The sequence below is a fragment of the Ochlerotatus camptorhynchus genome, unplaced genomic scaffold, assembly GCF_037179485.1.
Source record: "Ochlerotatus camptorhynchus isolate MF236.1 unplaced genomic scaffold, CSIRO-AGI_Acam_v1.1 ptg000246l, whole genome shotgun sequence".
NCBI classification, from domain to species: domain Eukaryota; kingdom Metazoa; phylum Arthropoda; class Insecta; order Diptera; family Culicidae; genus Ochlerotatus; species Ochlerotatus camptorhynchus.
Window position 1 is genome coordinate 1,698,981 of NW_027040736.1, and position 15,211 is coordinate 1,714,191.

The 15,211-nt window shown below is 39.9% G+C and overlaps 1 protein-coding gene across 1 annotated transcript in view; it reads right to left on the bottom strand.

The window, feature by feature from the left end:
* LOC135704716 (GTP-binding protein Di-Ras1) overlaps positions 1–15,211 on the bottom strand; it is a 457,174-nt gene that overhangs the window by 76,145 nt on the left and 365,818 nt on the right. Inside the window, exon 3 of the mRNA XM_065226199.1 lies at positions 3,535–3,937. Coding sequence (XP_065082271.1) covers positions 3,535–3,623 — 89 coding nt within the window. The 5' untranslated portion in view covers positions 3,624–3,937. The remainder of the gene's footprint in view (positions 1–3,534; positions 3,938–15,211) is intronic.

Genomic DNA, 15,211 nt, shown 5'->3' on the forward strand with positions numbered 1-15,211 from the left:
ATGCATGTAAACAGTAGTAGTTACCGTGAGAAGCGAGTTTGCATTTTTCAATTAATTAAAATTGTGAACCAGACATTCAAACTAATATCTCTCAAACGAAACATTTCCGAGGCTTGGAACCTTAAAAGAAGTTGCTCGTTAAACAGTATTCTTCCGTTTTTGGCAGCACGGTTCTACTTTTCAGTTGCCAACAACGGAATAATTTTTAATACTTGAAACAGTATTCAAATAATTCATATTCACCTAAAAGTGTCATTTGACCATTATGTTGTGTACATAATGAGTGTTTATGTTTTAATTTTATTTTGTTGTGCAACATAGACATCCCAACAAACAATTGCCTATTGAAGAAACGACTTCTGGACGATTTTATTCCACTTCATGCTTAATAATACTGCTACTATTTTTAATAACAACTTCTGTTCAGGCTTTGTTCACACAAATCTGGAGAATTTATTCAACCACAACATCGAAATATTTGGTGTTGAATAAGGTATGTAGAGAAGCTTTTATTCGACTTACAAAAGTTGTAACATAGCTTATTCGATCAAATTTTTGATTATTCAGCGTTTATTAGACATCATTACTTCCTTAAACAGCGATGGTATAAAAGTGTATATAGACGCTTGATTCTCATGTGAAATAATGTTTAATTAGACACTATTATACATTTATTAAATGATTATTCAATTACGGAACAATTAATCCGAAAATAAGAACGGGACAGAGCAGGGCTGTTCTCTCTCGTTAGTGATTGTTGTGTCAATTACTTCTGTCGAAGCACGCGCATATATCCTAGAAAATTTATCACATATACACACATGTCGTTGGATGGGATTTGAATCCATGACCTTCCGATCATCAGCCGCTTGCCTTGCCATCTGAGCTATCCTAGAATACATCATATGGGCAGCTAAATAAGTAATAAAAGCTTGAATCTGAAAACCTATCAGCACTCCCAGCCGTAACTTTAGCTAATTCAAGGAGATGTAAGAATGATTAATTCATTCATAGTTGTTTAACATGAGACCAACGTTACCTCTCCATCTCTCTCATTTCGAAGGAAAGGATGCTATTCTTTTCAATAGATCTATGAATTGGTTGTCGTGAGTGATGCAATCTATGATTACGATTTAAATTAATTATGCGTAGAAAATAAATAAAAAAAGGGTTGAGGTTGGTATTGAACTCGCGACCTTCTACTTGGAAAGCGGAAACGGTAACCACTATGCTACCAATTTCGTTTCGTTGTTAGTCTGAAGCATTGTTGTGGAATAATGAATGAATACGCCGTTTGTAAAGTATTTACAAATCAAGAAATTGAAACATCGACGCATAGTGGTATAAGAGCTATTTTGCTGAATGTATTCACCTTTATACAGCATTACAATATTGCAATACAATGAAATCTAATAATGGAATAATGAAAACATTTATAAGACGTCTAATGAAGCATTTTATTAAGTCAATTGAAAACAGTCGAATTAAAGCGAAAATGTATGTGCAAATTACACTTATTCAGTTTGTTATTAGATCAAACCTCTGGTTCTGAATCAGGAAGACAGTCAACGTTTATAAAGCTTTTAATAAGTAAATTAATCATATCAGAGCAAACGGCGGAATATAGGCGCATCTATCGATCTCAATGAGCTTTTTTCTGCACATAATTCGTCATCCTGTTTTATTCAGCACTGTACACTGTTATACAGCATTTATTCAATGTGTATGCTTATTTGTGACTTTGAATTGTTTGTTGGGATATTACCTGTCATAAATTGTGACAAGCTACCAAAATATATAAAAAATCTAGATGATCTAGGACTTGTTTAAAAGACGATAAAAGGTCAACAACAAGAACCTACATAGCAAACATTCAAAGGATTTTCAAAAAAATGGATGCAAGTCAAGACCACATGGATAGCTAAGTGAGCAATATTGTCAAAATTAAGAAGAATCGATAACGTCGATCTCTGTTCCGCAATCTAGTGCCATTCACCGACGGACATCGATTGTCATCCATTGACAGCAATTGAATGTGCAAGAAGGCAGCTTCCACATCTGCGTATATCGCACTAATTCAAACACACATGGGCCGGGACCAACGGCTTTACTTCCCTTCCGAAGGAAGACGTGACCAGAGATTTTTATGTCTCAGGAAAATCCCACCGATCTCGGCTGGGATTGAACCCAGACCCATTGGGGTGAGAAAGCAGTTACGCTTACCACTACACCACCGGCGTCGGCTCATGTTCTTCAAAATGAAGCACCCTGGTTTGAACCAGTTTTACCATGCAACATATCTGGATTAACTATAGAAAAGGGCTCATCAGCATTTGTAAACAACCCGTTCTAAACCCCTTTCCTCACAAAGCGAAAGCAGCCCACGCAAACCAACACCATCATCGGGTAGGGGAAACTTTTCCTTATCCGATAATAGAGTTGGCTTGTGTGGGCGGCCTTCGTTTTGTGCGGAAAGGGCTTTAGAACGGATTGTTGACAAATGCTGATGGGCCCTTTTCTATTGTTGATCCAGATATATGAACTCTTATCAAATTGCGTCGTAAATCCTCGTCATACAGCTTAAGCCGACTGCTAAGAGCAACTAGCGTAAACAGAGCGAAACTTCTAAAATTTTCCGAAAAAAATAAATAATCCCCCTCTTGTCGCAATACACTGCATTGTCACAGCGGAATCGCGAAGAGCCTGAGCTTGAAATCGCAATTGCTACCTGAGACCGTTGCAGTATGTACATCATTATCCTTTAGTACATGAGAGCAGTTTATTCTCTGCCGAATAAAATACCACGCTTATGGTTGAGTTTAGTACCGGAGTTGGAACGGGGCAGGGATGACGAGAGCTTAAAAACGATTCACCGCCGGTAGTCAACAACAGATAAAATGTCTTGATTCGCCCCCTCGCCCCATCTTCCATTTATCTGACAGACTTGGTTTCCTTCTTCTGGTTAAGAACTCTCTCTAGCCGTTCGCCCTCATTCTTGGGGTTGGTTGGAGGAAATCTTCTGCTGTTGATGTTGTTTTTCATTGTTGCAGAAGAGCCCCTCCAAGCATTGAACAACGTGGGATACTAACTCAAAACCAGCACACCATATTGCTGTACATTGTTCATTGAATTGTCGGGAGATATGAAGTCAGCTCGTCGTTGAGCTGAGACAGGGGAGAAGCGGTTAAAGCAGCTATTTTTCCTCGGTTACAACTGGGGAGTCGTTTTTTTTTTCACTGCGACGGGACTCAATGATTTCCCACTTTGTTCCTTTCCTTTCTAAACATGAATCGGAAGCTCAACAACGCCAACTGGCGACGATAGCTGACTGAGTTTGAGTTTCAGGATAACAGTCTCTTCCCGAGTGGGTGTCACTGACTGGCATTTGTCGAGCAAAAAGGCAATGAATTCGTGTAGGTTTAAGCTCACGGAAAGTCTCATTATAATACCCAACATCATTCGCAACCTGGAATCAAATTGATAACAATGCCAAGCCATACCAGAGCAAAGTAGTTGTAGTGCAAAAGGACTCACTTTTCCCGCTTCGGTCTGTCGTCCGGGCTGTCGTCCTTCATAAACGATGGCTGCAGGCTGAACCGTCTCCTTAGATGTCGTCCCTTCATAATGGTGACTGCTTTTCCTGCTACTCTTGTGTAATGTGGAAAAGTAGCTTCCTTAAATCCGTCGTTTTCTCGACGTTGAAAGTGCGGTCAGTGGACTGCTGCCGAAAAAAAAAAGATTCCTTCAGTCAGCACTCACCCGGCTTGTGGTAGTAATTATTGCTTGACGGCGGACTCTGATCAAGAGTTCTTTCCCCTGTCTAGCCTGAGGCTATCGGGAGCCACTGTGTTTGGTATGGCCTCTTCTACACTAGCCACAGCAGCAGCAGCAGTAGTAGCAAGAGGAAGTTTTTCTCAGTTGGCGAAAGTTGTCCGGTCTGAAATAAACGGAGATGAAAAGAGGATTATTAAGGCGATGTTTATGTGCTTTTTTTTTGCGACTGCTACCGCTTCTGGGTCCTGTGTTCATATATGTGTATCGTTGGACAAGACGCTAGATAGGGACCTGCTGGCAGATGTGCTTTTTATTACCGAGCAAATTAATGAAAACTCAATTATGGCAATATTTGTAATTATCTTTGTGGATTATGTTTGTCCTGGAACTTTTGGAAAGGAAGTTTTTGGAGAAGGCATTGTTTGCCTATTTAACTATATTTAGGTAATAACTGTTCCTATTATCGTCAGGAATGGGTGGTGAGTTAAATTAAGGCTTTGAGCATCGTTTGGACATAATTGACCGCTAAAGGAATTGCCGAAGCCGTAATTTACCCTACGCCCCAAACCAATACATCTGATACACTGTTTCCCGATTTTAGGCTTGTAATAATATTCACGTAATCTTAATCAGTGCTGATAAAAATCATTTCGTCTACACACAAATAAGCTAAAAATGAAGTCAACCTTGAAAGATAAACCAACTACCTGCATGAATTTTAATTTTGACATGATAATATGCTCTTGATCAAGGCAACCGCTGAGTTTCGAAGTCAACAATTGTTGCGTATTCATTATCGCCTGTTCTGTTGTCATATCAATATCTTGGTGGGGATGATTTTGAGTATCAAATGCGAAATGATTATTTTAGTTTTACACAAATATACCCTTGTTGAACGTGTTATGTTGTTTTTTTTTTCACTCAGATCGATGGAAGATTATTGCCCTTTGCAGAACTTATGGTAAAATCGAGGTCGAAGGCTTTGAAATCGATAATATTTTAAAGTAATAATTTATAGCAAAATGAATTTGATTTTTTTTTGCTTTTGAGTATCGTTTAAGATTTTGACAATTTTGGGTTGGAAACTCAAGAGTTGATGAATATCAACAAGCACGTATTCGTCGATGGACAATGAAGTCATTTATTCATTTCACTCGTACGTTCACAGAGAAGATTTTCAAAACAACCACAATTAATCTACATGCTATTTTAAGACTACTCAATGAGTGGGTAAATCGCATGCTGTATGGAGTTTTCTAAAAAAAGAGTAAAGTGGATTTGCTCAAGGGGTTGGTCACTCTACACAGTGTGCCAAAATCAAACTTGGGCACCCCCGGGCGTCGTCATTGACGCTGTTTGGCACCCATGGTTACAATTTTTATGATCTTTAAAGTTACTGGCAACACTGAACTTTTTCTGCGCTTCAGTGTGCATGTGTCAAAATTTGTTATTGATGTTGCCACAATATAATCAAATTATTTTCAAAACAACCGTGAATCTCCACCAAGTCTAGCCATGGATTCTCAAAATCTTTACAACCGTGACGGCAGTCGCATCCACATTTCCTCCCAGACGAAGAACAGATGACAGTGATACCTTGACCTGACCGAGGTTTCCGGCCATGGCTACACGAACTAGCGATGCAGCTCTCACGACTGCGGCTGCTTCCAATTCTGCTGCTGGTCTGTCTTTTTTTAATGAATTTTAGAGAAGACGGACCAGCAGAAGGAACAGCAGTAGCAGCAACTAAAGCAGAAGCAGCATAGGAAGCAAACGCAGCCGTGGGAGCTGAATCGCTAATTCGTGTACCTGTGGCCGACGCTGGAAATCTCGGGCCGGTCACGACAAGCGGTACTTGAGTTTTAATCGGAAAGTCGACCAAACAAAAACTATACCATCCGACCATTCGAACTGCTCGAATACATCCATCGCCACCGCTACTACACTTCATGATGGCGTTCACCGCCAGGGCTACGCTCGGGAACTCGACCAATCCGGAGGTGGAAATTTCCGATATCAGCGGGAACATTCGCACTTGCGACGTGTGGCAGTCCTTGGTGGTGAATGCAGTCAGCAGCAGATCCTCGGACACATATGGGTGGGGTATTGAAGAAGTGGAGAATGTGATTTTTGCTGGCCTGGGAAGTGATTGTTCTTGGAGGCGTTGTAGACCTTGAAGCTGATCGAATTGTGCGGCAGGGTGTACGTTCGACTGGTTCGACTGCGATGGCGTTCCCATCTAGATCATGGCGGCACCCTCTTTGGTCTTCAGGAACTTTATTCTGACAACATTTCCATACAGGAAGGACAGATTGAAGAGCTTATCGGTGTTGGCTGTGTTGTTATCGAGTCCGTAGACCATCATCACTGCGCCCTGTTGCTGTGCGGGTTGAATGAAGTTGACTGGTCCGTTTCGGGTCAGCGGTGCGTCCTTCATCAGTCCAACGTGTGTTTCAGCCGGTGTTGGTTTCCAGTTCTCCGACGGATGATACTCGGCCGGTGACAAATTCGGTGCAAATCCTCCGCCGGCTCCCAGAAGGACTGGTTGACTAATGATTGACGTTCGTTGTGCGGGGTCGGCCTTCCGCCGAAGATGGATTTTTTTGAAAACATTGAAAATCAAAACAAAAACAAGAGCTGTTAAAATACCGGGTTTCCAAACAAGGCACAAGCAAACAAAAGTCAGTTCAATGGTTTCTTCTAAAGAGCCTAAATTTATAAAGAGGCGACATGTCAAAATTGGAACAATCGATTGTCTGTCAAAGTCATAGGAAAAGTCATTCCAATCGAGCAGAAGACCTGTCAAATGGATAAGATGTCGTCTCTTTATGAATTCAGGCTCTTTAGTTTCTTCTACTTCATGGCACTGCCGATACAGCTGCGGCACACTGAGAAAAATGTTGGCGCAAAATAAGTGTGTAGAGTGACCACCCCTTGGTTTTGCTCCAATGAGTGGGATCTATCAATAATCTTGGGATGGGTGCCTTAATGGGTGCAACATCAACGGAGCTGTTTCCAACTTTTATCAACGAGTGTTCTCAATTGTTCGGGATGTAGTATCGATGAAGCAAAGACACTGCTTTTTCGGGAGAAGACAGCCTTGGTGGAACAACGAGCTGCAGCATCTACGTAATCGTCTTCGCAAGGCCAGGAAACGTTATTTTCGTTCGAGGGACGAACAGCACAATGCTGAACTGCGTGTATTTGCTTGCGCGATGCTTCAGCAGCTACATTCATCGTACGGAAGAAAACACCAAAAATGCTCCTACACTCAAAAAAAATGACACGTTCCATTCATGTGTTTTGGAATATGAAGACCGTTCATTACTTGTCACCATATAATCATGTGCTTTTCACACGGATGTCATAAGATTTACACACACAAATAATATGTTTTTGTTGCTTATGAAATCAATACTACCACACATTGATTTCATGTGTTAACTTATCGAAATCAAAGAGATCCCCATATAATTATGCGCTACTGTTTCCTACTAGTGTATTTAACGTGTATGACACATGAATTGCAATGGATCTCACTATAAGGATGAGAAGAGTACCTAAAGTGTCAAAACAAACATAGAAGGCAACAGCTAGCAGAGAAGACTTGTTAGTGGAGTTAGGTTTTCCTAACAAAATCCTCGAAATTATTAACCGTGAGTATGTGAGTATTCTTTGTAGGAAATTATATGTTTAAATAAAGGGATCACTATACACACTAAGAAATAACTAATTTTACACGTGACGGAATCCGTCTTTGACATAAAAGTAGAGACGTAAAAAACATTTAATGTAATGTTTAGTGCTCCGAGACTGAAAAGTTTGTTATGGCTCAAATTTATGTCAAAATTGACGCTCGTATGTCACTCTCAGAGCACCTAAATTTATATGATTTTAATTCTAGAACGAAAATGAATTCTTTTGGAAATCCGATTCTACTACTACGTATACAGAAAAAAAAGTACAACTTTATTCACGAAGACAGCGATATTTGATTTGATAGGTTAAGCTATCTACTGATTAATCTACTGTACACACAATATGAAAATATAAATCAATATATCTAAAATGAAATATATCGTGTTTATCATTTTTACATACTGAAACCCGTTCAATAATTATCTTTTAAGAGGACCGTAGTAATGTATTAAGTTTCAAAGATATCGGATAACATTTTTCTGTTTGTACGGTACTATTGGAATGCAGTATGCATGACTACGATTTGCTTAAATTAAATTCCGTTATCTTTTTCACAGCAACAAATCAAATATAAAACCAATAGTTATACTATTAGATTGCAACAAGGTCTTTCGTAAAATTCATGTGCATCACGCTTAAATTTAGCATGTCTGGTACAACATATTTATATGCAAAACATTTCATGATTAGAAATCAAGCACATGACGTTGACATTTAAATCAAATGAAATTCATGTGTGCTGTAAGTGAATGAAGCATGGGTAAGGTATGAGTGATTTCATAAGTTATACATTTGAAATTAATGTGTTTGCCACATTGCGCCAATTCAAATGTGAAACACATGAACGGCACGTGTAGATTTTTTTTAAGTGTAAATCGTTTTGGTCGTTCATGAGAAGTCGAAAGCAGACGGATGCAATTCCTCAGCATGTTTTTTAAAACAAATTAACGGCCGAAACCTCGCTTGATTCGGCAAATTTGTTGTCGTCATTCTTTCGGGGTGTGCTAAGTAATAACCGATCACCTCCGCCTGAAGTGTACTTGGACAGTTTGCCTCGGTATGATTTGAACGCAGCGCTTCTCGACTTTTCTCCGGAAAATGTGCTGAGCAAACTCCAAGGGATAGACGAATCCAAAGGCGCCGGACCAGATCGTCTTTCACCACTGTTTATCAAGAACTGCGCCGTCTCGCTTTCCGTTCCCGCCACAATTCTTTTTAATCGTTCCATGGCGGAAGGCGTTTTTCCGAGTGCTTGGAAAACTGCTGCCATTACTCCCATACACCCAAGTAACATTTTAAGTTTTATGAAATACTACAAGATACTATAAAACAACGTTCATAAAACCCTGGTCAAGACTGCTTTGCCATTGATGCATCCAACAAAACCTCATTGATGCTAGAATAAAGGGTGTCCACGATGAAATTGCCACACACAAAATTGATTCGCAAAATTCGAGTTTTCATCCGATTGCCATCAAATTTTCAGGGATTGAGAAATAACTATTAAACTTCATTTTACCATTTTACTCGTATTTTATTTACAGTCCATACGCAAATGCCCGCACCTTGGCCTTAACCCCGGCCATAAGATTCTGCACAACCTGTGAATCAACCGTTTTTTGCATACTTTCTTCAGTTCCTCGACTGTCTTCACTACCTTAGGTCGTTTAAGAAGGTGCTGCTTCATAATCGCCCAGTACTTCTCGATGGGGCGGAGCTCCGGAGTGTTGGGAGGGTTGAACATTTTCGGCACGAAATTGACCTTATTGTCCGCATACCACTTCAGCACGTCCTTGGAGTAGTGGCATGAGGCCAAATCCGGCCAGAAGATTTTTGGGACGTTGTGGGCCTTCAGGAGAGGAAGCAGCCGCTTCTGGAGGCACTCTTTTATGTACACCTGTCCGTTCATCGTGTCCTGGGTCACGAAAGGTGCACTCCGCTTCCCGCACGTGCAGATGGCTTGCCAAACCAGGAATTTCTTCGCAAATTTGGACATCTTCTGAGTGCGGACATGCTCCGGAACGCTGAACTTATCCTTGGCCGTGAAAAACAGGTTGCCGGGGATCTGTTTGAAGTCGGCCTTCACATATGTTTCGTCGTCCATGATGCAGCATTCAACTTTCGTCAGCATGTTGAGGTACAACTTCCTGGCACGGGTTTTGGCGGACTTGTTCTGCTTCTCGTCGCGATTAGGGGCCTTTTGTACCTTGAAAGTTCGAAGCCCAGCCTTAGTTTTGGCCTTCTGGACAAAACTTCGGCTTAGGTGCAGCTTCTTAGCCACATCCCTAACGGAGGCGTTCGGATTTCGGTTGAAGGCCCCAACTACGCGGTTGTGATTTTTGGTGTTGTACGGAATACTTTTTCCTTCACTTCTGGGCTTCCGATCGGTGGTCAACCGTTCCTCGAACCGCTTAATCACTCGCGACACCGTGGAATTCGCGATTCCCAACGTTTTAGCGATGGAACGATGCGAGAGATCCTTGTTCTCGTGATGAATGCGCAAGATTTTATCACGCACGAGCTGTTCTTTCGACTCCATTTCCGCGAGTTTTGATCACAGGACTTTAAAACTTGCAGGATGTAAATAATGCACTATGAACTAAATCCACCCAAATTTTCATTAAATTCTACCCAACGGTTAAAAAGTTAGAGCAATTTCATAGTGTGGCAATTTCATCGTGGACACCCTTTATGTCTAGTTGGCCCACCCTGGAGAAGGTTCTGAGAGGTGTATTTTCGAAGCTCTTCAAGATTGATTTACTGAAAAATGGTTGTACGATAAACGCATTGAAATCCATTTCAAAACAATATTTAAGCTACAATAAAAGCTATTCGGCAACAATTAAAAGCATTATCCGAACCATTTACCCTAGCCACTTGCTAAGTTCACTAGAAAAAAGGATTCATAAATACCATCCGATCTTATCAAAATAATTAAAAAATTGATCGTATAAAACTCCTACCGAATTTCCAAAATTATAAAATAGTTCTCATGAAGTGGCCTAGTTTTAGGTACCATTTAAAATTTGATGTGAAATGTACGTGAAAACATCGAAAAACTTGAGTCCGCACACGGAAAACATCGATTTTACTAATTATTTTACATTAAGAAAATAAAATATATTCTTCAGATCGATCATTAAGTTTAGCCGAGATTTTTGTTTCTCATGATTTTTGCATTCTAAATATTTCTCATGCTAAATTAACTAAAATAAAGTTATATCCAAGGAAATATAGATTGAAAATCGAAGATTGCAAAAAACAAACAAAATAATTGTAATATGGCGGAGGCATAAAAGTTGATTTTCATGGGCCATTTGTGACAAAGTTATTTTGCTTTCAAGAAATCCCTAACAAATTCATATGGTTTTGAATTGGCTTTTATGAAGAAAACTTGTAGACTGTATGGTATTTATCTAAAGCCATTTTGCTTGATCCCAATCCGTTCAGATTTATGGCAGCATTTATAGCGGCAATGTTGCCTACAAAATGTTAAACGTCAAAGTTTGTTTATCTTTCGATAGTTGCGCTATGCCAATCAGCGTTCTTCCAGGCGATTCTCTCGCGATAACTTGGAAGCAGTTACTCAGAAAGTGTTCACAACATTTCGCATTTTGCACAGCTGTAACCTCGATCATTCCCGAAAAGATCCCCTTCTTCTGGGTGGTTCTGGAAGTGCACCATCAAACGATACAGGACTGTACGGTTGAATGTTTTTTTTTCCAAGTGATTTCGCCGAATAAAACCGCAGATATGGATCGGAAACCAACTAGTGTCCGCTAACTGATAGTTTCAGTGGTTTGCTGTCGGTAATGACGCAAGTTATTCCGATCTTCATCTATTCGCAAGGTCTGGAGAAGGCTGGTCTGTTCTCAGAATGTTTTGACAATGTTTTACGAATTTGAGGACCAAGCTCACTTCATTCTTCTCCACCAGATGCTCAGTTGTTGATGGTACCCATTCCGCCGGACGTTCTGGTTCTTCTACTAAACAAAATTTTACTGAAATCGAATTCTCTGTTTATACTCTTTAGCAGGCATGGAAAATCATTTACATTCATTTCATGCATTCATTTACATTCATTTGCCCCTAACTATTTTCATCAACAGAATTCCGCAAAATGATGTATGGAGCTTTTGTAAATTTTGTTATTAGCTACAACGTTTGCTAGAAACTCAAATCTGTATCTCTTATGCATCACGAATTAGAGCGGGCAGAACTCGTTACTGTTTTTCAGTGAATGTAAAATACATTCACTCAAAAACAGTAGTGGATTCTGTTTGCTCTGGTTCGTCATGCATAAGAGATACGGATTTGAGTTTTTGACAAAAGTTATAGCTAATAACAAAACCTACAAAAGTTCCAAACACTATTTTGCGGAATTCTGTTGATGAAAAAAGTTAGGGGCAAATGAATGTAAATGAATGTATGAAATGAATGTAAATGATTTTCCATGCCTGCTCTTTAGTATGACTATGATTGCCCTGAAAAGAAGCTTTTGATATGAATTTTAGTTGGGACATGTTCAGAGATTTAACTCATCTGGAAAATCTTGATGGCCCTGAAAAGGGCCGATGGTAGTACAGACATGAATACCATGATACTGTTGCACCTGTAGTTTTTGGCATACTTTCACTAATTGCTTCCCCTTGTTCAGCCATAGCAAGATGTGCGCGTGAGGACTTCCACGGTGCTGAAATTCAATCGTGTCAACCAGCTTGTTGAAGTACACACAGCACGTGACTGGACGTTGATCAGAGTTGCTCTTTGTAGTGCAGTCAATTCCTGGATAAGATCGGTTAAGTCATTGTCATTGTGTCATCATCTCATTTGCACTGAGTGTGAGGAACATCGTAGACTTTCCCAATTATCACATCATGGTTATCAAATTTCTCTTCCTTTGTTGAAAATACTGTACTGAATGAGGTATTGATTTGAGGAAGGATAAATTTCGCTCAATGCACTGCTCCATAAATAAGGCGGTCCTTAAGGTTGACACGTGTAATGTTTGCGGTCCCCGTGCACTTAATAGTGCATTGCAAGCCTTCGGAAACTCTAACGCGAAAAACTTTCATTGTCATATACAACAAATGTTGTAGTTTGGCCACACGCCTGTCTTGACGACGAGTTTCACTGGATGCTATCATGCAATATGTCACCCCAACCCCTGGCTTGAATTTCCGTAGATGGCCGAAACATATGGCAGGAAAAGCTATCTCTTCGCCGTGCTCGTCATGTATTAATGACAGAGGAACCCTGTTTTGCGCGGGAGCGATCTCCAGGCATTTGTCCTCATTCCAATGGAGCGATTCCTGTTGCCCAAGCAGCAATTCTGTCTCATTATCCATGGCAATGGTTTCCAGCTCAATTTGAGAATCCACTGCAGGGGTTTCAAGACCATCTATGGCGATCTGATCAATTGTGATCCCGTAGCGGCGATACAGTGGTGTCGTAATCTAATAGGAAAGCCACGCTTTAACCGTAGTTTCCTTTATACGACGGCTTATGGTTTACGTGCTTTTTGATGAACACGTTGCAGGCCTGATCATCATCGAGCTGACGGGGAAGAGAGCGTCGTCTCCCTTACACAACGCAAACGGTAGAACAAAATTTGAGCAAAAAGAAAATTATTAAACTACTATCATATGACATATGTGATTTCGTTCTAATTCCTCAATTTGGTGTAAATTAAACTAGGACATCGTTGCTTGCTATTTTCAGAATTCAGACAAGCACATCATTAGTAGCTCTTATTATGAGAAAAACTAAAATAGGGGAAATGCAGGTAATGTCGGCCTAAGTGTCCCTAATTTGGGCCCATACATAAATTCAGCAATCGACTAAATTTTCAATAGCAACCAAAAATATCCATTAGTAACGTCTCAATAACGCGTTCATCTAGATAAAATTGATAAATAGCAGATTTTTAGCGATGGGCCCAATCTTATATCCATAGGCCAACATTAGAGACATTTCCCCTACATACATTCGTGACGGCCTTCGGCGACAGTCTCGTATGACAGAGCCTGTCGTATGACATTTATGTTTGGTACTGTAATTTGAAAGCTTGTTTTGCAGGTGTCGGAAGCAAAGGCAGTCGATTATCACAGGAAATGTGTCGACTACGGTGACCGCTCATAAGACTGGTCTCGACACGACTTTTATTCGCCTTCACATGGCACCGCCGAAAATTTTTCTCTTCAAGCAAAGATCGACAGTATATTATGGGAATTTTTGGCGGAGTGAACAGATACTATGCAGGTTGCCATGTTTTACGCATATTCTGACGTTTTCTTACGGGATATTTCATAAAAGGGAAGAGCTACACAGTCGCCGTCAACGCCAATTCTATCAAAAAACGGATAAGTGAGCAAGAAAACGGTTGACAAGTTGCAGGGTTGTATTTTGGTAAAACTTGTATTTTGTATTTTGCAGGGTAAAATTTGTAAAATCCGTAGATCTACGGAGATTTTCGTAGATCTGGCATCTCTGCTCTTGCATGCTGCTTGCGGGGAGTCTTTCCTCCGGTCCATACATCGTCGGTGTTGAGCTGCTGCGTGTTGAACGATACGAATAAAAATGCGACTTCGGCTTGTTTCGTTTGGTACCAACTATGTGATGGCTCTGTTAGGAAAGACACCTTGTGGTCTTAGCAAATGTATGGGATATTTTGATGCTTCAAATTTTAGTTAAATTTCTTAGTTGTTGAACTATGTTCACTATTTGTTCAATATACAACCAAATTGCTGGATAGCTTCACCGTCGAATGGCATACTGCATGGTATATTTCACATTGATGCTTTGGAAAAATATGCGTTTGAAAAAACTCCTCTTTTTCGATACATGCCTCATTTTCGAAATCCTATTGTGACCCCCAGTATAGTAGAGAAAGACGTAATCCTACGTAAAAAAATGTTCGAATATTTTTAAGGCATATTTATTAGACCTGTTCATTTTAACAGAAATATTCGGAATGCACCGGGTCAACCGTGATTACTGTTCGTCATGTTAATTTGAACTTCTGTGCAAATTTTCAGCAAAATCGGTGATGATTTAGAGGTGCTTTAAGTTAATTTTATGTTTTTTAGGTAATTTACGGCTTATAATATTTGTATCTCGAGACTGAAACAACGAAAGCTGCTGTAACAACTTTCATAGCAAAGCTTAATGTGTTATCTACCAACTTTGTAACCAAAGGTTGACTATTCAAAGTGATTTCATTGAAGTTTCGTTCAAACATAGTTTTCGTGTAGATTCCATAGATTGAGAGATAAAAATAAGAAAAGAGGCCGTTATAGCTAAAATTCACAAGAAAACAGAGCCAATTAAAGTTCCAATTAGGTAGATAGAACATAGTTCCATTGCTTTTCAATGACGACCGATAACTGTTTCATTGATAGATGATATTTTAAGAAATAAAAATCCTCAGTAGACGTGTTTTTTTTTATCAAAGACAAGTGTCACTCGAGCCATCCAATATGTCTAGATAGAGCTGGAATTAGGGCGTAACAGCTTTTGTAAACAATGACTTCTCTGGATGATTTCACGCAAGCCAACATAACCATCGGGCAGGAGAAGTCTTCCCCTATCCGATGACGATGTTGATTTGCGTGAGCGAGCATTATATTTCTAGAAATCATGGCGAGAAGTCTTTGTTTACAAAAGCGGTTACACCCTAATTCCAAATCTATCTAGATGTTCGTTATTTTATAAACTACTGTTATGGCTCGAGTGACAC